Source organism: Theropithecus gelada, chromosome 11 (assembly GCF_003255815.1).
Source record: "Theropithecus gelada isolate Dixy chromosome 11, Tgel_1.0, whole genome shotgun sequence".
In the NCBI taxonomy this organism is placed as follows: domain Eukaryota; kingdom Metazoa; phylum Chordata; class Mammalia; order Primates; family Cercopithecidae; genus Theropithecus; species Theropithecus gelada.
The window spans coordinates 62,566,282-62,593,695 of NC_037679.1; the positions used below are offsets into that span (position 1 = coordinate 62,566,282).

Genomic DNA, 27,414 nt, shown 5'->3' on the forward strand with positions numbered 1-27,414 from the left:
ACTATTTCTTTCTTTCTCTTGCCCGATTGCCCTGGCCAGAACTTCCAATACTATGGTGAATAAGAGTGGTGAGAGAGGGTATCCTTGTCTTGTGCCAGTTTTCAAAGGGAATGCTTCCAGCTTTTGCCCAATCAGTATGATATTGGCTGTGGGTTTGTCATAAATGGCTCTTATTTTGAGGTATGTTCCATCAATACCTAGTTTATTGAGAGTTTTTAACATGAAGGGATGTTGAATTTTATTGAAGGACTTTTCTGCATCTATTGAGATAATCGTGTGGTTTTTGTCTTTAGTTCTGTTTACGTAATGAATTACATATATTGATTTATGCATGTTGAACCAGCCTTGCATCCCAGGCATGAAGCTGACTTGATCATGGTGGATAAACTTTTTGATGTGCTGCTGGATTTGGTTTACCAGTATTTTATTGAGTATTTTCGCATCAATGTTCATCAGGAATATTGACCTAAAGGTTTCTTTTTGTTGTTGTATCTTTGACAGGTTTTGGTATCAGGATGATTCTGGCCTCATAAAATGACTTAGGAAGGGGTCCCTCCTTTTCAATTGTTCGGAATAGTTTCAGAATAAATGGTACCAGCTCCTCTGTACCTCTGGTAGAATTCAGCTGTAACTCCATCTGGTCCTAGGCTTTTTTTGTTTGGTAGGCTATTTATTACTGCGTCGTGAGTAAAATTTTCTACATCCTCAAGCTCTTTCTGAATATTCCCTTTGTCTTCTTACAGTAATGCAATATTTCCCAAATCTTGGTGTGCATCAGAGTCTCCCAGAGGGTTTTGTAGTGGCAGCCTCTAAGATACTCCTTACTGATCCATCCCTCGCTCCTAAGATTCACACCCTGAGTAACACTTTCCCTTAAGTATGAGCTAGGAGTAATACCTCACTTCTAATGAATAAATTCAGCAAAAGTAATTGTTTATCACTTTTAACAATAGGTTACAAAAAGAAACAGACTTCTGTTTCTCCCTCACTCTCTCTCCCTCTCTCCATCTTCCTCTCTTCCTCTCTGTTATTGCAAAATAAACCATATAATGTTTTAAAATGTTACCCCATGTGGTACACTAATTGCATTTAGGGCTAGAGTCATTCACCTGTCCCTGCATCCATATCCCTTTGCCATATAACGTTGTGGGAACTCCCACTGGGTATCTAGGCTCAGCCATATTACTTGCTTTGGCCAATGTGATGCTATCAAATGCAAACACAAGCATAGGCTTCAAGGGGAGGCACTATTGGAGTTGTTCAGTCTTGCCCTCTGCCATTGTCATGAGAATATGCTCTAGCCAGAGCATATTCTGCCTGCTAGAGTCAGCCTGCTAGAGGATGCAAGACAGAGTAGAGCCAAGTCACCCAGTCTTCGCAGACAAGGCCATCCTGGATCAGTCAACGGCCAACCGATACCCAGCCAAAATCAGCCTTGCTGTCTAGTGGACTCACAGCTGACCACGAGACATGTGAGGGAGCCATGCTGAGAACCAGACCAAAGTAGCTGAACCTCTCAAACACCTGAACAAAACAAATATTTACCACTGTAAATTGTCTGTTACATATTGGATAATATTATGTAAAAAAGCATTCTCCTTCTCTGTGGATATCACTGATTGAGATCACATGTATTTACTAGAATTTTATTTATAAAATTAAGATCTGCTATTTACTATAATTATAAAATATGCACATATTGACCTAATCATTACATAACCATTGTATATTGCAACTTAGAATATCCTTCATTGTATTAATGGGGAGGATAGGGACTGGACAGAAAGGTATTTGCTCCAAAGACACCTGCTGAAAAACAAGAGATCACTGCAAAATGATCTGATGGATATAAATTTTTGCACACAGTGCACTTTGGGACTGTTCTCATCTCCAAATACAATTAGAGGAAAGCACTGACCCCGTCCCAAGTCAAGCCTTGAGCCTGCAGAGTCCTGATGGTAGGAATGAGGGTCCTGTCCTCAGGACCTGCTGGAGGGTGGAACAGGTGGGTTGATGTCTGCTGTACTTCCTCTTGGGCCAATGCACTTCAGTAAATGGTATCTATTTTAAGAGCCCAAATATCAAGAGGACTTAAAAGGACTGGACTAGGATCTCCTGAGACTCAAAGCATTAACAAGATCGTGATGCCCATTGGCATACGTAATTTAAAAGATCTGCTTTTCAATGACACAAAACCTCATGTATGCTGTGATCTAGTTATTCTAATTTGGGGAACTTTCTAACATTACTAAAAACCAAACTTCTTTGTATTTTAGTGAATTTCTATGTATCCATTTGGGGGGTGGGGGGTTGTTTTTCTCTCTTCTTTACATATTTAGCTCTTCTGTGGGGTATTCTACCTATATGCAGATTAGAAAACAACCCAGGAAAGCTAGATTTTTTTTTTCTACCTGGGTCTCTGACTGACCTAACCAGTTGCATCTATTTTGGAATGGAAACAATTTGTACCAACAACAAACTTTAATTAATAAATCCAAAATAGATAACATTTCATACACTGTGCTTTGGAAAACAACTTATTTCTGAATGTGAGTCATTCTAAGAACAAACTCTAATTGACAATGTAAATTCAGCCTATACAAATTTATGTTAAATACCATTACTTAATAAACTTTCTTAACCACCCTCCTGATTTTGAACCTGCTTTTAAATTTTAATTAGATGTAACGATCAGACAATTTTAAAATGCTAACATTCAAAGACGAATTGATGTATATTGTTTTCATCCTAATAATTGGGACCTGCCATTCTGGATTCCAAATGTAACCTGTGTGTGGTTTCTGAGGACTCACTAGGTGTGTATCATCCAAAGACTCTAAATGTAATGCATGTAATAGTTACATTCATAGGATAGCTGTGTAATTTTATTAACCAGACTAATAAGCTTCAAAATGCAAACTATAATACATGCAAGTTGTAGCCTGTAGTTGTTTCCAGAGTCAGACTTTTAAAGTTAAAATTCTCCTTGTTTTAAATTCAGATCTCTTTTACTCTGGACTAAGAGGCAATCCTCCCCATTCTTGGTGTTTAACACGATGCAGCGACTTTAGAATTCTCTCCCATTTCAAGTGCCCACACAACTGCTATTGCTCCTTACAAAAGTTGTGCATTTAAGCCTGGATACAAAACAAACCCTATGGGAAAAAAAACGGGTGGATGAATTCACCCAAAGTGCAAATTACCTCAAGATTCAGTTTTCCCTTTTTGTGGAACTAACAAGTGAATCTTATGAGTTGGGACAAAAAAAACCCCACTGAAGTGAGCCTTTGAGAGACATTTGTGCTGGTGATGACAGCATTTTCATGGTAATTTGTTAATGTTCTTGCAAAGCAGGGGTAATTTACTCCAGTAAAATCTAGCTAATAGCCTTGTAGATTTGAGGCCTTCAACCAGGGGCCACAGGCAGGCTTTAGGCGGCCTAGTGCCTGTAGGAGTGCATAACCACCAGAAGATCTCACACCTGACCTCCTGGCTGACTCCCTTTCTCAGCCCCATACCACCTTCACATCTCAGATCCAGTTCCCAGTATGGGACATCCAATTGGTGTTAAAGGGAGCAGGGAGCTTGGGAAGGGGCAGGGCAGAAGGCACAGCATTCATGAGTGTTAAACTCAAGAAGGCATGAACCTGCCAGCTCTCTTTTTTTGGAGGCAGGCATTAACACAAATAAAAGAAAATGATGTGTAAAAACATATATCAATATCATTCATTTTCTTTTCTGATTGTAAAAATAATACACATTCATTACAGATTTTCGAAAACAGAAAGACCTCCAAACGGGGACAAAATCACCAATAATTGTATCTAGACATCTTGATGCAGTTCCTGCCAGTTTTTCTCCATGCAGACTTTAATTACTTTGTGCAAATTTGTTGTGTATGAATACTCTTTTAAGAAAATCTGATTTTTGGGCCACATAGTATCACTATTTGTATGCACTGTAAGTTATAAAATGTTTCTATTATTAGACAATATAGGTGACTTCCATTATTGCATAACTATAAATAACATAGCAGTGAACATCCTTACACAGAAATCTTGGTCTCCCACTCTAATTAGGTTTTTAAAACAGATTCTCAGAAGGGATAAGTGGAATCAACGGGCATGGATGTTTCAACATATTTGATACATAAAATCAAGTCAAATTGCTCTGCAGAAAAGCCACATCGATTAGACAGTGTGTTTGGCCACATGGTAAGAGAGGCCTTTATTAATGCACTTTCACCAACATTGAGTTTTTAATCTGTGCTAATTTGACAGGTAAAATGACAGATCAAAAGTCACATTTTCAGTTTATGTGTACAAAATGCATTACGTATAGCTTAGTTTGCTCATAAAATTAACATATTTGGGCCATTTGGAAAGCCATAAAATGAGCCACTGAATACTGAAAGTGACCTCAAAAAGCATGGAACATACTGAAGGTGAAATGGTTTGCCCAGGCCACTCTGTAGTAAAGAACTCAGGACTAAAACCCAAGAATTCTTCTACTTCCCATCCCAGTGTTCCTAAATAGAGAGTTTTAGTAAGATAGAACCTGCTTTAAAATGCAGAAAGAATGGAGAGGCGGAGGAGACTTTTAACTGTGGTTTGGTAAAGCTGTTTTCCCCATTAATTTTTCAACGCTTTTACACGTCCCAGGCTGGTGCTCCTGACAACTCCAGCTTTTTAACCTTACCTTTTGGAGGGGAAAAGTCAAGAAATACGAAGTTGTTTCAGAATTAACCAAACAAGTATCATTAGGAAGCTCAGTCCATTCCAAAGATATCTCAAGAGACCATCTACAGTTAAACATAAATGACTCCTCATGGTCTCTCTCTATTTACCCGAGTTGTCTATGGTTCATTCATGGTAAGAATGTGAAGATATAAAGGCCACAACTAAAGATTTTGCTTGTTACCACCCTTTTAAAACTTCCTTTTTAATTTTTACATGCAATTCTTAATTCTTCCCAATGAGAGAAAGGATCTTTGAAGGGGAGCCTTGAATCTGGGCAGATTTGTGACTGCTTTGACCAATAGAGTATAGAAGTGATGCTATGTGATTTGTGAGGCTAGGTGATTAAAGGTAACGGATCTTCCTCCTTCTCTTTTGGGAACACTTGTTCTTGGAGATATTAGCCACCCTGTGAGAAGCACCAATATCCTGAGACCATTATACTATGAGGAAGTTCACACCACACAGAAAGGCCCTGAGTAGACATGCTGATTTACAGTTCCAGCTGAACGCAGCCTTCGAATCACCCCAGCCCAGGTGCCAAAAGTGTGAGTGAAGAAGCTTCCAGATCATTCCAGTCCCCAGCCATCTGAGTCAACCTCAGCCTTTGTGTCTGCCCAGGGAATGCCTCAGACATCATGGAGCAGAAGCAAGTCATCCTTACTGTGCTCTGTCTGAATTCCTGACTCACACAATTAATAAGCATAATAAAATGATTGTTGTTTTATACTACTGTGTTCTGGGGCATTTGAGGTGCAACAAAAAAGAGGTGAAATAGACCGTGTCTCACTGGATTACTCTCCACTTTTTCCTTTCCTTACTCAATTTGTGGGCTACCACTGTCCCCATCATTCTTCCCAGAATCTCTGTGGATTGGATCATTGCATTCATAACAATATATAATATTAATGTGTTTCATGATTGCATTGAAAAAGAGACTTGAAAGTCACCTAGAACACATGAAAGGGCCTAGAAATGGTTTTTCTGTTGGCATTAAAACATCTGAGACGTTTTCTCTGCTCTTTATTTTTTCTCTACTTCCTATCCTTGTTCATAATTCCTACCCACATCTCTGATGTAAAGCATTTCCAGAAATTTCCCATACTTAACCTAAACAGCCAACAGCAGTCAATTTCATGTAAAATAACAAAATAAGCTATGTTAAGTCGTATGTTAAGCACTTTGCTCACATTGATTTAGCATCTTGATTGTATGAGGTAAGTCATATTAACTTATTCTGCTGAAGAGAAAACTGTGGTTTGGAGTTGTAAGGTAACACAGCTCCTAAATGGTAGAGCCAGGATTTCAACCCAGGGTCATAGGACCCCAAACCCAGATTTTAACCTCTACACTGGTAACTTATAATCTTTTGGTCTATATCCCATGGTAAGATATACATCTTACATCATGGCCAATAAATACCCACATGTATATAACTGAAATAAAAGTATCAGGAAACAAGAAACATCTTGCTGTGTATATAGCACATTGACCTCTCTATTTTTCCAATCTATTCCTCTTTCTTAAAAATGTAGATAGTAACCCATGAAATTGATTGTATAACCTGCTGCAAATCGATCACAACACAGAGACTTTAAAAATTTACTTCACTTTGATGAAATTCAGTCTATCAATTTTTTCATATTATGAATTTTGCTTTTGGTTTCATGTCTAGCACTCTTCAATAAGTCCTAGGTCATGAAGATTTTCTCCTATTTCTTCTAAAAGTTTTATAGTTTTACATTACACATTTACATATTTAATGCATTTTGAGTTAATTTTGTATAAAGTGCAAGGTTTAGGTTCAATTTTTTACTATGGATATTCAAATGCTCAAGCAGCATTGCTGGAAAGACTATCCTTTCTTCATTGAATTGTTTTGCACCTTTGTACAAAAATAAAAATCTGTTGGCCATAAAAAAAAAAAAATTTACTTCACTACCTTCTCCCATTTGACTTAAAATCTGAGAGGTCATTACCTCAAAACTCTTTTCTTCTTATAAACTGAAGGTCACTACCTACAGGTTAAAAACAAAAAGTTGTAATACAACTCAATTTTTAAAATTAGAAACAAGCTTAAAATCTCTATTCACAAATTCTCTTTCTAATATGAGACTATTTAATAAAAAGCCCTATCTGGTACATTTAGCAACCAATAAAATTGATACCTCAGTTATATTTTATATTCAGTTGTTGGACAGAACAACCCCCGCCACAGCCCTCACCAGGATCACAGCTCAGGACACTGCCTGCCCTCCTTGCTCCAGACGTTTGGACCATCAGCTGACCAGAGGACTGTGATATGGCAGAGCATGAGAAAATTAGCTAGACTAATCTCAGTACTTAGAATGACAGGAAAATAAGCCAAAGAATTGTGAGAGTAGAACTAAAAGTGCACAAGACAGCACTGGGGATGGAAACGCCATAGCAGTTATGGACAAACCACAGTGATGAAGAAACAGAAGAAGCCATGTGGAAGGGAAAAAAGAATGGAATATATATTCAGAGAGAAGCAGGGAGAGGCCCTGTACCCATGGGGAAGATGGAGTCAAAGAGAAGCTCATCTCTTGCATGGCAGCAGTTTCTGGTGGCTTTTTGGTTCCAATTCCAGGGCACAAATATTCAAAAGGAAGATATATCTTTCTTTCTGGAGGAGATTTGCAGGACTTTTACTTCTGCATCATCCAAATATCCTTAATTAAAATGGATGCCCAAAATATTCTCATGCTATAAATTTCAGAGGAAGGCAGTGTAACACAGACAGAGTCAGACAAGAGACAGAACTTCACAGAGGGTTTCTGCATGCTTTTGCCTTTTGGAATATTAGAAATAATAATTACAATGCCATTTCTTTGATTAATACAGTACTTTATAGTTGACAAAGAACCAATGACACATAATCATCTGTAAAATGGGAATGATAATTATAACAGCACCTGCCTCATATTTCTATTATGAAGGTGAAATGAGTCAACATATGTAATCCTTAAGATTAGTGCTTCCCATATAGTGGATGCTAAAGAAATAGGCTTCGATCCTATAATAATACTGTGACGTGGGGAGGTATTGCAGAACCATTTGATAGGTGAAGAAACAGATAGTCAGAGAGACCCCAGGCCACGCTAAAAGTTGGCCACAGCCAATAAGTGGCAACTACAGTCTTAAGGCTTCTCATCTATCCATTAATTCCACAGATATTCATGGAGTGCCAGTCACACTCTATACAGTGAATGTGACAGGTGCAATTTCTGCCCTACCAAACTTACAGTCCAAGGCTCTTTCCCAAGTTTTACCATGTTTCTATTGTACAGGCATCAGTTAGACAATTGTTATTTGTTTTACGCCTTGCAAATGAGATTAAATTAGTCTAATAAAGAGCCACAAAACCACATGCATCTTCCAGTGTCTCGAAAATATAGCATCGGTACCAGTCTTCTGGGCTCACTCCCCATCCCTGTATTATAATTAATTCTATGGGGAATTGGGAATGCCATATTATAATTCTTTGGATAATTATCTTTCCCCATGCCTCAACCCAAGACTCTCAACTCCCTGAGGGCAGAAACTATCCTCTGAGTAGCACAGAGGATGTGCATAATAAATACTGGTGGCCGGGCGCGGTGGCTCAAGCCTGTAATCCTAGCACTTTGGGAGGCTGAGAGGGGCGGATCACGAGGTCAGGAGATTGAGACCATCCTGGCTAACACGGTGAAACCCCGTCTCTACTTAAAAAAAAACACAAGAAAACTAGCCAGGCGTGGTGGCGGGCGCCTGTAGTCCCAGCTACTCGGGAGGCTGAGGCAGGAGAATGGCGTAAACCCGGGAGACGGAGCTTGCAGTGAGCTGAGATCCAGCCACTGCACTCCAGCCTGGGCGACAGAGAGAGACTCCGTCTCAAAAAAATAAATAAATAAAAATAAATAAATACTGGTTAATTTTAAATGAATAAAAAGGATATCATATCTGTGCAGATGTCTTGATTTTTCTTAATACTCAGATTAGTCTTAGCTTTTAATGTCACTGAGAGGTTTTTATTCCTTGAGTTTTCAAGGGGTTTTGGTTCATTGTTTAGAGTACACCACCATCCACCACCCCATCCCATGGTGGTTTTTCAGCTTTAGAGTGGAAACAGCTCAATGCAACCTGAAGTGGGCAGCCAGAAACTAAAATGGTTTCCACAACCACCACCAATAACACTTTCATGACTTTCCTAAGCCCTAAGCTCTAGGAAAGCAGGGACAAAAAAGCAAAGGAGTAAAGAAAAGAGAAAGTAAAGGGGAAGAAAAGGTTGGAAAACAGCACCAGTCAGACATGACAAAGCAGAATTAAAATTACCGAAAAGTTAAATTGTAGAGTGCCATTTGACCCCCTCTTCATTCCTACCAGATCAAGAAGAGAGTCTGGCTGACTGAACATACATATTCTTGATCCCTCTCTGTCTCTAATCTCTGTCTCTATCTCTATGTATGTCTGTATGTATGTATACGTGTGTGTGTGCGCGCGCACGTGTGTGTGTGTATAAAGTACATTAAGATTGATCAAGAATAATTCATCAAAAATCCATGTGGAATCCTTTGGAGTCTTTTATTAAAAGTAAGTCTTTCTAAAGAACTGTGATAAATTTGTAAATGTAAAATTAGTCATGCTCAAATAAATCTATCAACCAGAAACATAGTTTTAGCTTTTAAATCAAGTCACCACTTTTGATTAATTAAATCTTACCCAAAGTAGATTTTCCTTTATTATTAATGTATTTCATTCATATCAATTCAGAGTAGAGCAATTTTGAAATCAAAATAAATTTTTACCAAAGCCAGGGTTTACAAAATCAACAGTGCTACATGTTCATGGGTTCTGCCTTCATGAACTATGGGGGAAGGAAAGGTAGCTGGATTTTGAAACTTCATAAAATTCTAAACATCAAATATTGGGAATTAGCAGTAAATAGACGAAGGTTTAGAGACCCTCAAGATAAATTTTCCAAAGTTAGGCTTCTCTCCTGGTTAACATACGCCAAAGGATTCTCTGAAAAATACAGTAAATTTGAACTTTTGTGTGGCCTTTTTATTTGTATGACTGTGTTTTAGCAAGCACGCTGGAATGGCAAATGCTTCCTCATTGGTGGAACCATGTAGACTCAGAAAAAAGCCATCTTCCACTGAGAAGACAATTGTTTTCTATAGAGACAAAAAACAAATGCCCATGACCCAGGTCACCTCATCCCAGCAGGCTTTTGCTGCGGCTTCCTCTGAGCAAACACAACAAAGTCCAGAGCAGTCAATCCTGCTGCCCCACACTGGGCTGCCGCAGTTGTGCTCTGCTATTTACCCTTCCTATTAATCTGTCAATGTTCTAGTCAAACATGCAAAACAATATGGTGGGCACATAGTTTGATTGGTCATTGCTAAGTAACTTGGACCAAAGATGAAGAAATGGAACTTCCAACCAACAAAATGTGAGGCCCAATTTGATTGTTAGAAAATGTTCAACAATACCAGTGCATGACAATTTTCTCAGGGTGGCTGTGATTTAGCATCTCTCTCACCGAAAAAGAGTGGTCCCAATAAATGACATTCAGTTCCAGAATCTAAATTCAGGTCATGTTGCTGTTCCTATCGTTGTGGCATAGAACTGTCTGGGCATTTTGCAAAGGAAGATGTTCATTAGAAGATGTCATCATTCCATAGTGAAGAGACCATTGAGGAATTTGGTTTGGTACACAGTTTGAGTCCCTGGCTAACAAAATACTTTTTGAGCTTAAAAACAAGAGTCCTTGATTCAACACTTCCTGGATGCTGAAAAATGCAACTCCATATTTCCAAAAGAGAATCTGAATTATCAAACATTTTGAGCAAATTAAATAGCTCATATTCTTATTTCACTTTCCTCCTTTTCTGCTAGGCCAGATGAAGCCTCAGAATCCTTCTCAACACAAAGCTGTAGATAGCCACTTTTATTCTCCTGGAATTAACATGAAAGATGGGGCCTGTTTGTCATTCCAGCCCTAGACCCTCAAGTGAACATGTTCAACTACAAGATGTACAGATGAGCAACAACTGTCCAAGGAACACCTTTTTAGAAATACAGAGTGTGCATTTCCTTGCTGTGTGCTTTCAGAAAGCAGGAAGAATGGAAAGAGTAAGTGGCCAGGATGTCAGAGCATAAAGCAAAGTTAAAGAAAATATAGACAATGAAAGTAGGCTGATGTGGGATAAAAATCCCCCCCATTCACTAGCTATTTACAAGGTATTTGTCCTGTGGAAAATAACAGCTCTGAGATATGTTTGTTCATATATAAAATGGAGAAAATGAGACCACATACTACATAAGTCAGGACATCTGACTCCTATCCCTGATCCATTTCCTCTAATTCGCCACAAACCACAAGCAGTTTCAGGCTATATCCGTGCCATTTTTGGACCCGAGAGGAAAAGAAACTCTCTCTTCCCATAATGTGTCCAAAAACTGAGAGGAAGAACTCTGGCTTGATATGGACTACATATTAACTATTGGATTCCCACTAAAAGATTCTGACTGGTCCAGACTGGTTCCTATATCCATCTTGATAGCCAAGAGGCCAAAGGATTGTGCTTGGGCTGTTCCCAAAACCACTTGCGGGGAATGGAGAGAAGCAGTTTCCTAAAAGAAGCATTGGGTAAGGGGGATAGTTTTCTTGGGTGGACAAAAGAGTAAATGTGTACTTTATGACCTCATGGAGTGAGAAGATTAAATAATGAAAAGAACTCACTAATGGCACATAGCAAGTAGTCCATAAACGCTAGCAAAGATGATGCTAATTGTCTTCATCACTATTATTATCAATCCCTACTGCAAAAGAATAAAATCAATAGTAGGGTATTTACAGAAAGATACTTAATATATCACATTGAATATTACTTACTGATGTCAGTTGTAAATCTGGCTACTCAAATAGCACTCTCAGTGAAATAACAAAGTACAGTGGTCATAGATTTCATACTTCAATTTGAATTCAACTCATAATTCAAATTATAGAGATTTCACTGTGATCCAGCTTACTGAAAAAAAAATGTGATGTTAAGGGATGAAATTTAAAAACTGATTCATTCATGCATCATAGCTCCTATGTACCAGACAGACCTAGACCCTGATTAACACAGGGGAACAAAGTTGACCAAGTTTCTACCCTAAGGGAGCTTACTTTTCAGAAGGAGAGCCACAGAGGAGTGAATAATATAATCCAATATAATGGCTGAAGAGGGAGGCAGAAGAGGAGGTTGGAATGATGTGATGTGAGGAAGACTAAACCCTCTGTTACTTGTTTTGAAGATGGAGTAAAAGTAATAAGAGTCAAGGAATTCAGACAGCCTTCAGAAGCTGGAAAGGGAAGGAAACAGAATCTCCTCTAAAGTCTGTAGAAAAGAATGAAACCTTGCCAACACCTAGATTTCAACCCAGTGAGACCTGTATCATACTTCTGAACCTACAGAACTAAGTGGGAGATAATAACTTTGTACTGTTTTAAGCCACTAAGTTTGTGGTAATTTGTTACAGCAGCAACAGAGAACTAATACAGAATCATTCTTACCATTACGAGAGCATTTGTAGTTTTTTATATGTCAGTGAAAAGTTTGTCTTCAGTTAAAAGCCCGGGCTTGTGCAACTTCTTAGGAACAATACCAGTACCTTTAAAGTGAGCACATGTGCCTCAATCCTAATGGTGTGGGGTTACCTTAGTAAGATAATAAATAAATAATAGCAAAGACAACACATTTCTAAGTTTTCCTAGCATAAATGTAATGTGTCCCTAATAGTGGGGAAAAAAATAATTTATGAAGGCATTTAAAATTATACTGTAATTTACAATGATGTGAGTATGGATAAATATGGAAACTAAGAGGATTATCTAAAATATAATATCAATGACACTGAATCAAGAATCAAAATTAGTGGCTGAAATGGAGCAAACCTATTAACCTAAAAAAAAATAAGAAAATGTAGTATCTCTTATTCATTACCTGCATCCTGTTTGCAAAAGGTCTGATAGTTAGCAAGAATTCTTCTTCCCTTTGCTTCATACATATCACTGTAGACACTAATTTGACAAGTTCAACTCCCTATAAACAAAGAATGGAGAAAGAAGAGCAGGTTTACAATGATGCAATGACAATAATAGAGAAAAAAAATGACATCTTTAAGAGACAGAATCATCCTATCCATGAACATAGTATTTCTTGCCAATGACTTTCAATAATTTTTTTTTTTTTTTTTTTTTTTTTTTGGTGGAGACAGGGTCTCAATATGTTCCCCAGGCTGGTCTGGAACTCCTGGACGCAAGCAATACTCCCACCTTGGCCTCAATAAAATTCTATACTTTTCTACATAAAGTTCTTGATCATCTATTGCGAGATATAATCCTAGGTGGTGCTTGCTTTGGTTGGTTGGTTGGCTGGGGGAAGTGTGGGTTGCGCTGTAATGACGTCTTTTAAATCATATTTCTAATCATTTCCAAAGTATAGACATGCAATTTAATTTTATACATTGTTTTAAAACAGCAAGCTAGCTAAGCTTTCATATTAATTCCAAAAAATATGTTTGTCGATTATTTGGGGATTTTGATGTGAACAACTGTATCACCTAGTAATAGTAATGGCTTTGTTCCTTTTTATTCAAATTTTTGAACTTTAAGTTTTTGTCTTATTGCATTAGTTTACATCTCTAAAACATATAGCTTAGGTCCTCAGGAAGCAAATAAAACTTAGGCCCTCATTTGCACAGACCCCTGTGAGTTCCAAGAGTTATTAGGATTTGCAGGGTATTCTAGGTATAGAAAGGGAAGCCTAGTGAAATTGGGAAGTATTTCCAATAAATTGTTCTAAAAGATCTCAGAATAGAAAGACCAAAATCTTTAAGTCTCCAATATTTTTTGTGCATTTTTTCCTCATATTCATTTTAATACATAATTTCTTATTTGTAGTTCTGAAGCTGGAGTTTTGAGATAGTTCAACCAACGAGAAGTTAAGACAAGGAATATTGGTTACAGAGGTGTTAAAGGGTTGAAAAAGAAAAGAAAAGATTAGGTGTGAAGTTGCAAAAAATAAGAGGAGGTGATATCAACAGGTCAATAAATCCTAACACTCAGGAATCAGGGCCCCAAAATAGTATAAGTTTCAGTCTTCACAGAAGTTGGATATGCTTGGTAGTTCCCGATGTTAACAGAAATTCATACATTTCCTCATCCAGTATGATATTTGTCATGGTTTAATATTTTTGCAGATGCCTTTATCAAGTCAAACAATTTTTCTTCTATTTCTAGTTTGTAAAAGTTTTCGGTTTTAAATTAGAGACAGAGAGCAAATTCTATAACTATCTCCCCTGCAACTGTTAAGAAGATTGTATATTTCCTTTCAATGATGCTGAAGTGATGCTACATTAATAAAATTTCCAATATTAAATGAACCAGGCATTCATGAGATAAAAAACAACATGGTCATAATGTATTTTCTTTTTAGCATAGTGCTGGATAGTACTAAATTTTGTTTGTTAATATTTTATTTTGCTTTTTTTCTTCTTCTTCAATGCTCACAAGTGAAATTGCCTTTTTCCACTTTATAATGTCCTTACCTTATTTTAGTGTCAAAGTTATGCTAGCTGCAAAATACTTGGAGAATATTCTCTTTTCATAATCACTGATAGAGTTTGTATAGGATTTAAATTACTTGCCCCTTAAATATCTGAATAACTGTATTGGTTAAAATCACCTATTCTGATGCTATCTTTGTGGGAAAAATTTAAACTATTAATTCAATTTATTTAATGATTATACAGTTATTTATATTTTCTATTTCTTTTTAGTCAGTTTTAGCAAACTGCATTTATCAAATAAATTATTTTATTTTCTAGATTTCCAGATTCATTGACTTTAAAATGTATATAATACACACATATTTTAATCTATTCAGCATAAAAAATTCTATTCCATTATGTTCCTGTTTTAATTCTCAATATTATTTATAATGCATTTCTCATTTTTCTCTTGACATATATTGCCACAGGCTTGTCAATTTTATTAATTTTTTCAAAGCACAAACTTTTACCTTTGTGGATTCTTTTTGTATGTTGATTTTCTAATTCATTAGTTTTTCTTCGTGGGGGGTGTTTGTTTTAAATTATTCATTCTCTTTCCTATACGTTTTGAGGGCTTATTCTGCTATTCTTGTGTTTTTAATTCACTATTTAGTCTTCTTTACTAATGTATTTAAATAATTGTATTTTTTTTCTAATACTACTTTGCCTGCCTCCAATGTTTTGAAATATAATGCTTTTATTATCTCTCATTTCTAATGCTTTTGAATTTGCATTTTGATTTCTTAACCCATATGTTGTTTAAATGTATGGTATTTCCCAATTATCTTTTTGCTATTAATTTTTAAATTGGTTACATTTTGATCCAAAAATGAGATTTGTTGATATCAATTCTCTGAAATTTATTGAAGACAATTTTACAGTCTCCGTGTAGCCAATTTTAATAAATATTTCATATGTGCTTAGATTCAATATTTTCAAATTAATGGATGTAATCTATAACTATTCATTAGCTCAAGCCTATTAATTATGTTCATATCATCTATATCCTTGATTTTTTATCTGCTTCATCTGTTAATTACTGACAAAGATATATTAAAATCTCCCACTAATGTATGGGTCTTTCTAGTCTTTCTATTTTTTTCTGTAGTTCAGTCAATTTTTGTAATTTTGAGAGTTTATAATTAGCTGCATAAAAGTTTAGAGTTACATCTTCTTAATAAATCATTTTATTATATAGCTCTCTTCTTTATCTCTACCAATTTTTTTCCTTAGAAAGTGTTTAGTTTGATGTTAATATAGCCACAGCAGTTTTCTTGTTAGTTTTGCTAATACAATAAAACCTATGCCATAGTGGGATAAGTAATATCCAAAGATAAAACATGGGTTTATGTATGTGGCTAAAGGAATATTTTCAGTTACTCTGTTCTGTCATGAAAAAAAATCCCAAAAGTAAATAAGAAAAACTTGTCCTCTATGAAACTGAAGAAATGTATACCATACTGTAAAAGTCTTAAGTGATCAAGAGTCTGTCACATCCTAATCCTACTCATATCTCAACAGAAGAAAATAAATCGAGCCTGTCCCTATTTAAAAATAAAGGGAAGGACAGAAGTCAAATGCTGAAGACATTCTTTCTAAATTTTTTTAATTGGTATTTTTGTGGGCTACATTTTCCTGGGGGGTTACTACATATTTTTTTCCATACTTGAACTTTTAACATTTGTGTTCCTTACGGTTTGGGGTGGGTTTTTTTGTTTTTGTTTTTGCTTTCTTGAGACGGAGTCTCTCTCTGCCGCCCAGACTGGAGTGCAGTGGCGCTATCTCTGCTCACTGCAAGCTCCGGTTCCAGGTTCACGCTGTTCTCCTGCCTGAGCCTCCTGAGTAGCTGGGACTATAGGCACCCGCCACCACGCCCAGCTAATTTGGGGTGTGTTTTTAAAATCAACATAAAGCGAGTCGCTTAAAAAAAAACAAAAAACACCGTCTGACACTCTTAACTAAGAAATTTAGCCCTTTTCTACTTATTGTAGAAATTAATTTGAACTTAATTTCTACCATCTTATTTGTGCTTTCTACTTATCTACTTGTCCTGGTTCTTCTGTTTTTTGTTTGTGTTTTTTTCTTCCCCTACACTTTTAGAATTGACTAAATTATTTTTTCTTTTTCTTTTTCTACTTTCTGCCCCTCTATGTCTTGGAAGTTATTCATACAATTTTACCTTTATAATAAAACATGTATACTAACTTACAATCTAAATATTTAATAAATTTAACACTCTTGTAAATAAAACAAGGTTCTTCAACACTGACCACCCACTGCCAAATTCAAAGCCGTTGTTGTCCAATATGTTAGTTCTCTAAATTGCTGTTCTTTTCCCCCACAAGTTAGACATTGTCACTATTATTGTTCTAATTTTTTGCAGTCAACTGTTATTTTGATTTATGCACACACTTATCAATATATTTCATAATCGGCCTTTTTTTGCATAGCAGATCTGTCTGGGATTACATTTTTCCTTCATAGAGAAAATTCTTTAGAATCACCTTTAGTGAGGGTCTACTGGTAGTAAACTCTCAGGTCTGTTTGGAAATGTCTTTATTTTATCCTTACACTTGAATACAGTTTTGCTGGGTGTGCAGTTTTAGGTTGACAATTATTTTCTCTCAGTCCACTTAAGGTATTATTCCACCATCTTATAGTTTTCATTATTTCTGTTGTAAAGATAGTGGTCAGTCTGTTGCCAATGTCTATTCTCTACAGTGTTTTGGGTTTTGTTTTGCATTTTGCTTTATTTTGTTTTGTTTCTAGTCTTCTTGCTTGTCCCTTCTGTGGCTTAAGATCTTTTGTGTGCATACGAATTTCCACCATCTTATAGTTTTCATTATTTCTGTTGTAAAGATGGTGGTAAGACTGTTGCCAATGTCTATTCTCTAGTGTTTTGGGTTTTGTTTTGCATTTGCTTTATTTTGTTTTTTTGTGTGATTTGCTGGACTTCCTGTATGTTAGGATATATATCTTTGAATAATTCTGAGACAGGTTTCAGTCATTATCACCTTAAATATTATCTTTTATGTTTCTATTATCTTTATGGAATTCTGATTAAATCTGCTAGACCTTTTTCTCTATTTTCCATGTCTTTTAATCTATTCTTTTTGTTTATGTTTTCTTTTTTTCTCCCATCTTTCTAGCCACTGGATAATCTCTTTAGATTTACATTCCAGTTCATTAAACTCTTCTTCAGGTTTTTCCTATCTACTATTTAACTTGCCTATTGAATTTTTAATTTAAAGTATATTTCTATAAGTTTATTTTTACAATATGACTGATTTTACTTTATTGCATGTTTCTTGCTCATATTTTTGAACTTATTTTTCCTCTCAATACAGTAAATATACTTAATTTCTGATGATATCAAAAATCTATGCAGGTCTAAAATTGGTGTCCGTTATTTCTGTTGTCTCTCAATTAGACTACTTCTTTGCTTGTGGGTATTGTGATTTTGGACAGTGAGTTTCTCGTTTTAGTTTGAACCTTATATGTAAAATTCCAAACACCAAGAGTGAACTCTAATGTGAACTATGGATTTTGGGTGATGATGTGTGTAGGTTAATCAATTGTAGCAAACGTACCACTCTGACTGGGTTGTTGATAATGGGGAATGCTGTGCATGTGTGGGGGCATAGCATGTAAGGGGTATCTGTCTACTCTACTCTCAATTTTGCTCTGAACCTAAAACAGCCCTAATAAGAAATTTAAGAAAATTCTTGAAGGCAGGTGTTTAACTCACAGCTTCCCAGAAATGATCCAGCCTGGGGCCATTTTAAGTTAAATTCTCCAGTTAAATTTTTTTTTCAGACCCTCAAATACATGGCATGAATAAGGACTCAAGCATTTATGAGAGCTGGCTTGTAGTTATGAAAATTATGGTTACGATTTTTCTTCACTCCACCCACAGTGAAAGTTGAATCAAGCAGCTTTTTTTTTTTTTTTGGCTGAATTCTTTATGTCAGGTTTATGTTTTTTTGTTTTTGTTTTTTTTTCTTTCTTTTTTATTGTACTTTAAGTTCCAGGGTACATGTGCACAACGCGCAGGTTTGTTAGATAGGTATACATGTGCCATGTTGGTTTGCTGCACCCATCAACTTGTCATTTACATTTGGTATTTCACCTAATGCTATCCCTCCCCCAGCCCTCACCACGTGACAGGCCCTGGTGTGTGATGTGCCCCGTCCTGTGTCCAAGTGTTCTCATTGTTCAGTTCCCACCTATGAGTGAAAACATGCGGTGTGTTCTCATTGTTCAATTCCCACCTATGAGTGAAAACATGCAGTGCTTGCTGTTTTGTCCTTGTGACAGTTTGCTGAGAATGATGGTTTCCAGCTTCATCCATGTCCCAGCAAAGGACATAAACTCATCCTTTTTTATGGCTGCATAGTATTCCATGGTGTGTATGTGCCACATTTTCTTAATCCAGTCTACCATGGATGGACATTTGTGCTGGTTCCAAGTCTTTTCTATTGTGAATAGTGCCGCAATAATCATGTGCATGTGTCTTTATAGTATTATGATTTATAATCCTTTGGGTATATGCCCAGTAATGGGATCACTGGGTCATATGGTATTTCTAGTTTTAGATCCTTGAGGAATCACCACACTGTCTTCCACAATGGTTAAACTAATTTACACTCCCACGAACAGCTTAAAAGCTTTCCTATTTCTCCACATACCCTCCAGCATCTATTGTTTCCTGACTTTTTAATGATCACCATTCTAACTGGTATGAGATGGTATCTCATTGTGGTTTTGATTTGCATTTCTCTGATGTCCAGTGATAATGAGCATTTTTTCATGTGTCTGTTGGCTGCATAAATGTCTTCTTTTGAAAAGTGTCTGTTCATATCCTTTGCCCACTTTTCGATGGGGTTGTTTTCTTCTTGTAAATTTGTTTAAGTTCTTTGGAGATTCTGGATATTAGCCCTTTGTCAGATGGATAGATTGCAAAAATTTTCTCCCATTCTGTAGGTTACCTGTTCACTCTGATGGTAGTTTCTTTTGCTGTGCAGAAGCTCTTCAGTTTAATTACATCCAATTTGTTAATTTTGGCTTTTGTTGCCATTGCTTTTGGTGTTTTAGTCATGAAGTCCTTCCCCATGCCTATGTCCCGAATGGTACTGCCTAGGTTTTCTTCTAGGGTTTTTATGGTTTCAGGCCTAACATTTAAGTCTTTAATCCATCTTGAATTAATTTTTGTATAGGGTGTAAGGAAGAAATCCAGTTCCAGTTTTCTACATATGGCTAACCAGTTTTCCCAGCACCATTTATTAAATAGGGAATCCTTTCCCCACTTCTTGTTTTTGTCAGGTTTGTCAAAGATCAGATGGTTGTAGATGTGTGGTATTATTTCTGAGGCCTCTGTTCTGTTCCATTGGTCTATGTACCTGTTTTTGTACTAGTACCATTCTGTTTTGGTTACTGTAGCCTTGTAGTATAGTTTGAAGTCAAGTAACGTGATGCCTCCAGCTTTGTTCTTTTTGCTTAGGATTGTCTTGGCAATGCAGGCTCTTTTTTAGTTCCATATGAACTTTAGTTTTTTCCAATTCTGTGAAGAAAGTCATTGGTAGCTTGATGGGGATGGCATTGAATCTATAAATTACCATGGGCACTATGGCCATTTTCATGATATTGATTCTTCCTATCCAGGAGCATGAAATGTTCTTCCCTTTGTATCCACTTTTATTTTGTTGAGCAGTGGTTTGTAGTTCTCCTTCAAGAGGTCCTTCACATCCCTTGTAAGTTGTATTCCTAGGTATTTTATTTTCTATGTAGCAATTGTGAATGGGAGTTCGCTCATGATTTGGCTCTCTGTTTGTCTGTTATTGCTGTATAGGAATGCTTGTGATTTTTGCACATCAATGTTGTATCCTGAGACTTTGCTGAAGTTGCTTATCAGCTTAAGGAGATTTGGGGCTGAGATGAGGGGGTTTTCTAAATATACAATCATGTCATCTACAAACAGGGACAATTTGACTTCCTCTTTTCCTAATTAAATACCCTTATTTCTTTCTCTTGCCTGATTGCCCTGGCCAGAACTTCCAACACTATGTTGAATAGGAGTGGTGACAGAGAACATCCTTGTCTTGTGCCAGTTTTCAAAGGGAATGCTTCCAGTTTTTGCCCAATCAGTATGATATTGATTGTGGATTTGTCACAAATAGCTCTTATTACATTGAGGTACATTCCATTAATCCCTAGTTTATTGAGAGTTTTTAGCATGAAGGGCCATTGAATTTTGTCGAAGGCCTTTTCTACATCTACTGAGATAATCATGTGGGTTTTGTCATTGGTTCTGTTTATGTGACAGATTACGTTTATTGATTTACATATGTTGAACCAGCCTTGCATCCCAGGGATGAAGCTGACTTCATCGTGGTGGATAAGCTTTTAGCTGTGTGACTAGATTCAGTTTGCCAGTATTTTATTGAGGATTTTTGCCTCAATGTTCATCAGGCATATTGGTCTAAAATTCTCTTTTTTTGTTGTATCTCTGCCAGGTTTTGGTATCAGGATGACGCTGGCCTCATAAAATGAGTTATGGAGGAGTCCCTCTTTTTCTATTGATTGGAATAGCTTCAGAAGGTATGGTACCAGCTCTTCTTTGTACCTCTGGTAAAATTCGGCTGTGGATCCATCTGGTCCTGGACTTTTTTGGTTGGTAGGCTATTAATTATTGCCTCAGTTTCAGAACCTGTTATTGGTCTATTCAGAGATTCAACTTCTTCCTGGTTTAGTCTTGGGAGGGTGTGTGTGTCCAGGAATTTATCCATTTCTCCTAGATTTTCTAGTATACTTGTGTAGAGGTGTTTATAGTATTCTCTGACGTAGTTTGCATTTCTGTGAGATCGGTGGTGATAGCCCCTATATCATTTTTTATTGTGTCTATTTGATTTGTCTCTCTTTTCTTATTAGTCTTGCTAGCAGTCTATCAATTTTGTTGATCTTTTCAAAAAACCAGCTCCTGGATTCATTGATTTTTTGAAGGGATTTTTGTGTCTCTATCTCCTTCAGTTCTGCTCTGATCTTAGTTATTTCTTGCCTTCTGCTAGCTTTTGAATTTATTTGCTCTTGCTTCTCTAGTTCTTTTAATTGTGATGTTAGAGTGTTGATTTTAGATCTTTCCTGCTTTCTCTTGTGGGTATTTAGTGCTATAAATTTCCCTCTACACACTGCTTTAAATGTGTCCCAGAGATTCTAGTACATTGTGTCTTTGTTCCCATTGGTTTCCAAGAATATCTTTATTTCTGCCTCCATTTTGTTATTTACCCAGTAGTCATTCAGGAGCAGGTTGCACAGTTTCCATGCAGTTGTGCAGTTTTGAGTGAGTTTCTTAATCCTGAGTTCTAATTTGATTGCACTGTGGTCTGAGAGACAATTTCTTATAATTTCTGCTTTTTTACATTTGCTGAGGAGTGCTTTACTTCCAATTATGTGGCCAATTTTAGAATAAGTGTGATGTGGTGCTGAGAAAAATGTATATTCTGTTGATTTGCGGTGGAGAGTTCTGTATATGTCTATTATGTCCGTTTGGTGCAGAACTGAATTTAAGTCCTGGATATCCTTGTTTAACTTCTGTCTCATTGATCTGTCCAATATTGACAGTGGGGTGTTAAAGTCTCCCATTATTATTGAGTGGAAGTCTAAGTCCTTTGTAGGTCTCTAAGGACTTGCTTTATGAATCTGGGTGCTCCTGCATTGGGTGCATATATATTTAGTATATTTAGCTCTTCTTGTTAAATTGATCCCTTTACCATTATTTAATAGCCTTCTTTGTCTCTTTTGATCTTTGCTGGTTAAAAGTCTGTTTTATCCAAGACTAGGATTGCAACCCCTGCTTTTTTTGCTTTCCATTTGCTTGATAGATCTTCCTCCATCCCTTTATTTTGAGCCTATGTGTGTCTCTGCACATGAGATGTGTCTCCTGAATACAGCACACTGATGGGTCTTGACTCTTTATCCAATTTGCCAGTCTGTATCTTTTAATTAGGGCATTTAGCCCATTTACATTTAAGGTTAATATTGTTATGTGTGAATTTGATCCTGTCATTATGATGTTAGCTGGTTATTTTGCCAATTAATTGATGCAGTTTCTTCATAGCATCGATGGTCTTTACAATTTGGCATCCTTTTGCAGTGGCTGGTACTGGCTGTTCCTTTCCATGTTTAGTGCTTCCTTCAGGAGCTCTTCTAAGGCAGGCCTGGTGGTGACAAAACCTCTCAGCGTTTGCTTGTCTATAAAGGATTTTATTTCTCCTTCATTTATGAAGCTTAGTTTGGCTGGATATGAAACTCTGGGTTGAAAATTCTTTAAGAACGTTGAATATTGGCCCCTACTCCTCTCTTCTGGCTTGTAGGGTTTCTGCTGAGATATCCACTGTTAGTCTGATGGGCTTCCCTTTGTGGGTAACCTACCTTTCTCTCTGACTGCCCTTAACATTTTTTCCTGCATTTTAACCTTGGTGAATCTGACAATTATGTGTCTTGGGGTTGCTCTTCTCAAGGAGTATCTTTGTGATGTTCTCTGTATTTCCTGAATTTGAATGTTGGCCTGCCTTGCTAGGTTGGGGAAGTTCTTCAGCATAATATCCTGAAGAGTGTTTTCCAACTTGGTTCCATTATCCCCATCACTTCCAGGTACACCAATCAAATGTAGACTTGGTCTTTTCACATAGTCCTCATATTTCTTGGAGGCTTTGTTTGTTTCTTTTTACTCTAAACTAGTCTTCTCACCTTGTTTCATTAAATTGATCTTCAATCTCTGATACCCTTTCTTCCATGTGATCGAATCAGCTATTGAAGCTTGTGCATGTGTCATGAAGTTCTAGTGCCATGGTGTTCAGCTCCATCAGTTCATTTAAGGTCTTCTCTACACTGTTTCTTCTAGTTAGCCATTCATCTAACCTTTTTTCAAGGTTTTTAGCTTCCTCACAATGGGTTTGAACATACTCCTTTAGCTCAGAGAAGTTTGTTATTAAAGACCTTCTGAAGCCTACTTCTGTCAACTCATCAAAGTCATTCTCCATCCAGCTTTGTTCCATTGCTGGCAAGGAGCTGCGATGCTTTGGAGGAGAAGAGGTGCTCTGATTTTTAGAATTCTCAGCTTTTCTGCTCTGGTTTCTCCCCATCTTTGTGGTTTTTATCTACCTTTGGTCTTTGATGTTGGTGACCTACAGATGAGTTTTTGGTGTAGATATCCTTTTTGTTGATATCGACGCTATTCCTTTCTGTTTGTTAGTTTTCCTTCTAACAGTCAGGTCCCTTAGGTGCAGGTCTGTTGGAGTTTACTGGAGGTCCGCTCCAGACACTGTTTGCCTGGGTATCACCAGCAGAGGCTGCAGAACAGCAAATATTGCTGCCTGATCCTTTCTCTGGAAGCTTTGTCCCAGAAGGGCACCCACCTATATGAGGCAACTGTCAGCCCCTACTAGGAGCTGTCTCCCAGTTAGGCTACATGGGGGTCAGGGACCCATTTGAAGAGGCAGTCTGTCCATTCTCAGAGCTCAAACACCATGCTGGGAGTACCACTGCTCTCCTCAGAGCTGCCAGACAGGGATGTTTAAATCTGCAGAAGTTTCTGCTGCCTTTTGTTTAGCTATGCCCTGCCCACAGAAGTGGGGTCTGTAGAGGCAGTAGGCCTTGCTGAGCTATGGTGGACTCCACCCAGTTTGAGCTTCCCAGCTGCTTTGTTACCTACTCAAGCCTCAGCAATGGCAGATGCCCCTCCCCCAGCCACACTGCAGCCTCACAGGTCGACCTCAGACTGCGGCGCTAGCAGTGAGCAGGGCTCCATGGGTGTGGGACCCACTGAGCCAGGCACAGGAGAAAATCTCCTGGTCTGCCAGTTGCTAAGACTGTGGGAAAAGTGCAGTATTTGGACGGCAGTGTCCCGTTTTTCCAGGTATAGTTTGTCACAGCTTCCCTTGGCTAGGAAAGGGAAATCCCCCAACCCCTTGCACTTCCCAGGTGAGGCGATGCCCCCTCCGCTTCAGCTCGCCCTCCATTGGCTGCACCCACTGTCCAATCAGTCCTAATGAGATGAACCAGGTACCTCAGTTGGAAATGCAGAAATCACCTGTCTTCTGCCTCGATCACACTGGGAGCTGCAGACTCAAGCTGTTCCTATTCAGCCATCTTGGAACAGGAACCCGAACTATGTCAGATTTATGTATTGTTCATTCTTACACTAGGATCCCAGCTTTATGTTTCAATTAAGCTCCCCATTTTATTTCTAGCAGCCTATCTTCTGTATTGCCATTAAAATTTAAATCTTAGTCTCTGACATTTAGAAGAAATCCTTTAAGTTCTGGCATTCTGTTATTTCTCAGGATTTCTACCTTTACACCAGCTCATAAATGCACGTTACAATGTTTTAAAAATATTTTATCCAGTTTTTAGTCAATTTAGAGAGCCATATAGGATAACTTATATGAAATTCTCTTAAAAATACAAAATCCCCCATTTTATTGCTAACTCACCTTTATTAATTTTTTAAATTATTGAATTTTGTATTTATTTGGTATTGAATCAGTTTATTCAATATGATTATCCATTGATTTTATTTTCACATATCAGTGAGCAATGTTATTTGCAATTAGTGATCTTTTTCTTCTTTTCTTTTCAACAACTATACCACTCATTTCTGTTTTACATCTTATTTAATTTTCTAGAATTTTTAGAACAATCAAAAACAATAATGGCATGATAGGTCTCCTTGTCTTATTTGTAATTTTAATTTTAAAGTCTTCTAGTGTTTTTCATTAAGTATGATAATTGCTTTCATATTAAAATAGTTTATTATGTTAAATAAGTATCTGTTTCTAATTTACAAAATATTATAAGCAGTTTTATCATATATTTGGTATTTAATAGGATTCCCATATGATTTTTATTGTTTACCATATTATTGTTATATATTCCTAGAATTCCTAAAATTAAACCATTCTGAAATAATACCTACTGGGTAGCAGTATATCTTACACTGATGAGTTAAATGTGTGCATGGGGTTTTTCAAACATTAGCATCTACATGCATGCATAAAATTGTTGATTTTGTTTTATTGTACTCTTAGTCCAGTTTGGCAATCACATAAATTAGAAAAATTTCACCAGTGTTTATGTATTAAATTTCTATAATGTGGAACTTCTTTTTCCTTAAAACATTGAAAGAACTGACTTGTAAAACTATCTGGGCTTAGAACTTTTTTGGGAGTTAACTATTTGAAAGCATTTTTCATCTTTGTCATTACTATTGTTCCAGTCAGGTCATCCACCTCTCCTTGAGTTAATTTTAATTATTTTTCCCCCATCAATATAATAATATTTGTTAAGCTATTTTATAGTTTACCACTGAATTCTACATAGCAGTTTTTATATTTGAATCTCTATATGTGCTATAACAAGAGGAAACTCTGGTGCATCCATCCCATTTTCTTGGAATTGTAGGTATAATCACTTCTGTTGTACTCTCCAGAAAAAATATGGAAACAAACACTCCTTGCCTCAAGAGACAATTGGCGAGATTAAAGAAAGCCTTATATCTAATGGCCCAAATTTAGCAGGAGTTAAGTAATAAGGTGCCACCTCTATGCTATATTGTTATCTGGCTTCCTCTTTTGCTTCCCTGTGCTCAGACATGGCAGGCCTTGAGCTCCTGGTTTCTACATGGCAATCAGACTTTGTAAACCTTGGCAAATGTCAGTCACTGTTATTTCTACCCCCAGATCCTCCAATGTAATTTGTGAGTTATCTTCAGTTAATTTGACTGGAGAGAATGGAAAAACTCACCCTGGCTTAAAACTCAAGCCTCATTTCTCACTTTAATCTTTATTATGGAGCCCTTTACTCAGAGAGTCATTTTAGTGGACCTCACTAAATCTGATAAGCTGATTCAAAATAGGCCTTACTCTATGATCCAGGACTCTGAAGGGAAAAAGGAGTTCCTGATTTCCCAAACATAAGGCTCAACTTGTTAGAAACTCCTTGTTTTCAATTTTTTTTTTTTTTTTTTTTTTTTTTTTTAAGACAGAGTCTCACTTTGTCGCTCAGGCTGGAGGACAGTGGCACAATCTCAGCTCACTGCAACCTCCGCCTCCCAGGTTCACGTGATTCTCACGCTTCAGCCTCCTGAGTAGCTGGAATTACAGGCATGCGCAACTACGCCCAGCTAATTTTTGTATTTTTCAGTGGAGACAGGGTTTTACCCCGTTAGCCAGGCTGGTCTTGAACTCCTGAGCTCAAGTGATCCACCTGCCTCAGCCTCCCAAAGTGCTGGGATTACAGGGGTGAGCTACCACACTCGGCCACCATTCTTAATTTTATGTGTTTGTGGTTCACATAAACACATAAATTCATTATCCAGCAATTTGCATGTTGTTTCACAGTCTGAAATAGGAGATTCAGTCTGGGTCAAAAGCAACTGTAAAGACCTCAACTGCCTGACTTCACAGGTCTTCGTCCTAATGTTCCTCTAGTCACATGGCATATCTTCTTTCCATAAACTTGCTCCTTTCTGCTAGCTTCTTTAGCCTTTAACAAAAATTTCCTCTCCCTCAACTGTGTTTCATAGACTTCTACTTATTCATGGCATTCATTTGATCATAATCTTTAATGGTTCTTTCTCCAGCTCATGACTTTTCAATCCCTTCCCTGATGCAAACTGCCAGATTATCTCAGTATTTCCAGTTCAGACTCAGGAAGTGGAAAATCTTACAAGCCCAGCTCATCCCTTCATCCCATGCCACATCATAGATCCCAAGAAGCTTAGGAAAGGATGAGGGCATAGGGCAAGTCAAGTGTCTGTCTCCAGGCCTACCATCTCCTTTTGGCCACCTCAAAAATAGCTCAAAATTAACACGTCGAATTATTGATCCACACCTCCATCTTTATTCTCTTCCCCATCTCTGCAGTGTACACCATGATCTGCCAAGTGTGCTACCATCAGTTCTTCCCTTTCCCTCATCACCCCATGCAAGCAATCTCATCCATCAACTCTCATCAGTTCTTTCTCTAAAGCAGATACTAAATCCATCTTCATCTCCATTAACACCACCTTGATCCA

At 37.3% G+C, this 27,414-nt stretch overlaps 1 protein-coding gene across 2 annotated transcripts in view; it reads right to left on the reverse strand.

The window, feature by feature from the left end:
- Positions 1-27,414, reverse strand: part of C11H12orf42 (chromosome 11 C12orf42 homolog) — a 175,269-nt gene that overhangs the window by 144,953 nt on the left and 2,902 nt on the right. Inside the window, exons 2-3 of one of the 2 annotated variants that reach the window (XM_025402684.1) lie at positions 26,440-26,445; positions 12,734-12,832 (exon numbers count right to left, since the gene is read on the reverse strand). In XM_025402684.1, coding sequence (XP_025258469.1) covers positions 12,734-12,793 — 60 coding nt within the window. In that variant the 5' untranslated portion in view covers positions 12,794-12,832; positions 26,440-26,445. The remainder of the gene's footprint in view (positions 1-12,733; positions 12,833-26,439; positions 26,446-27,414) is intronic. The other variant, XM_025402685.1, reaches the window with a different exon arrangement.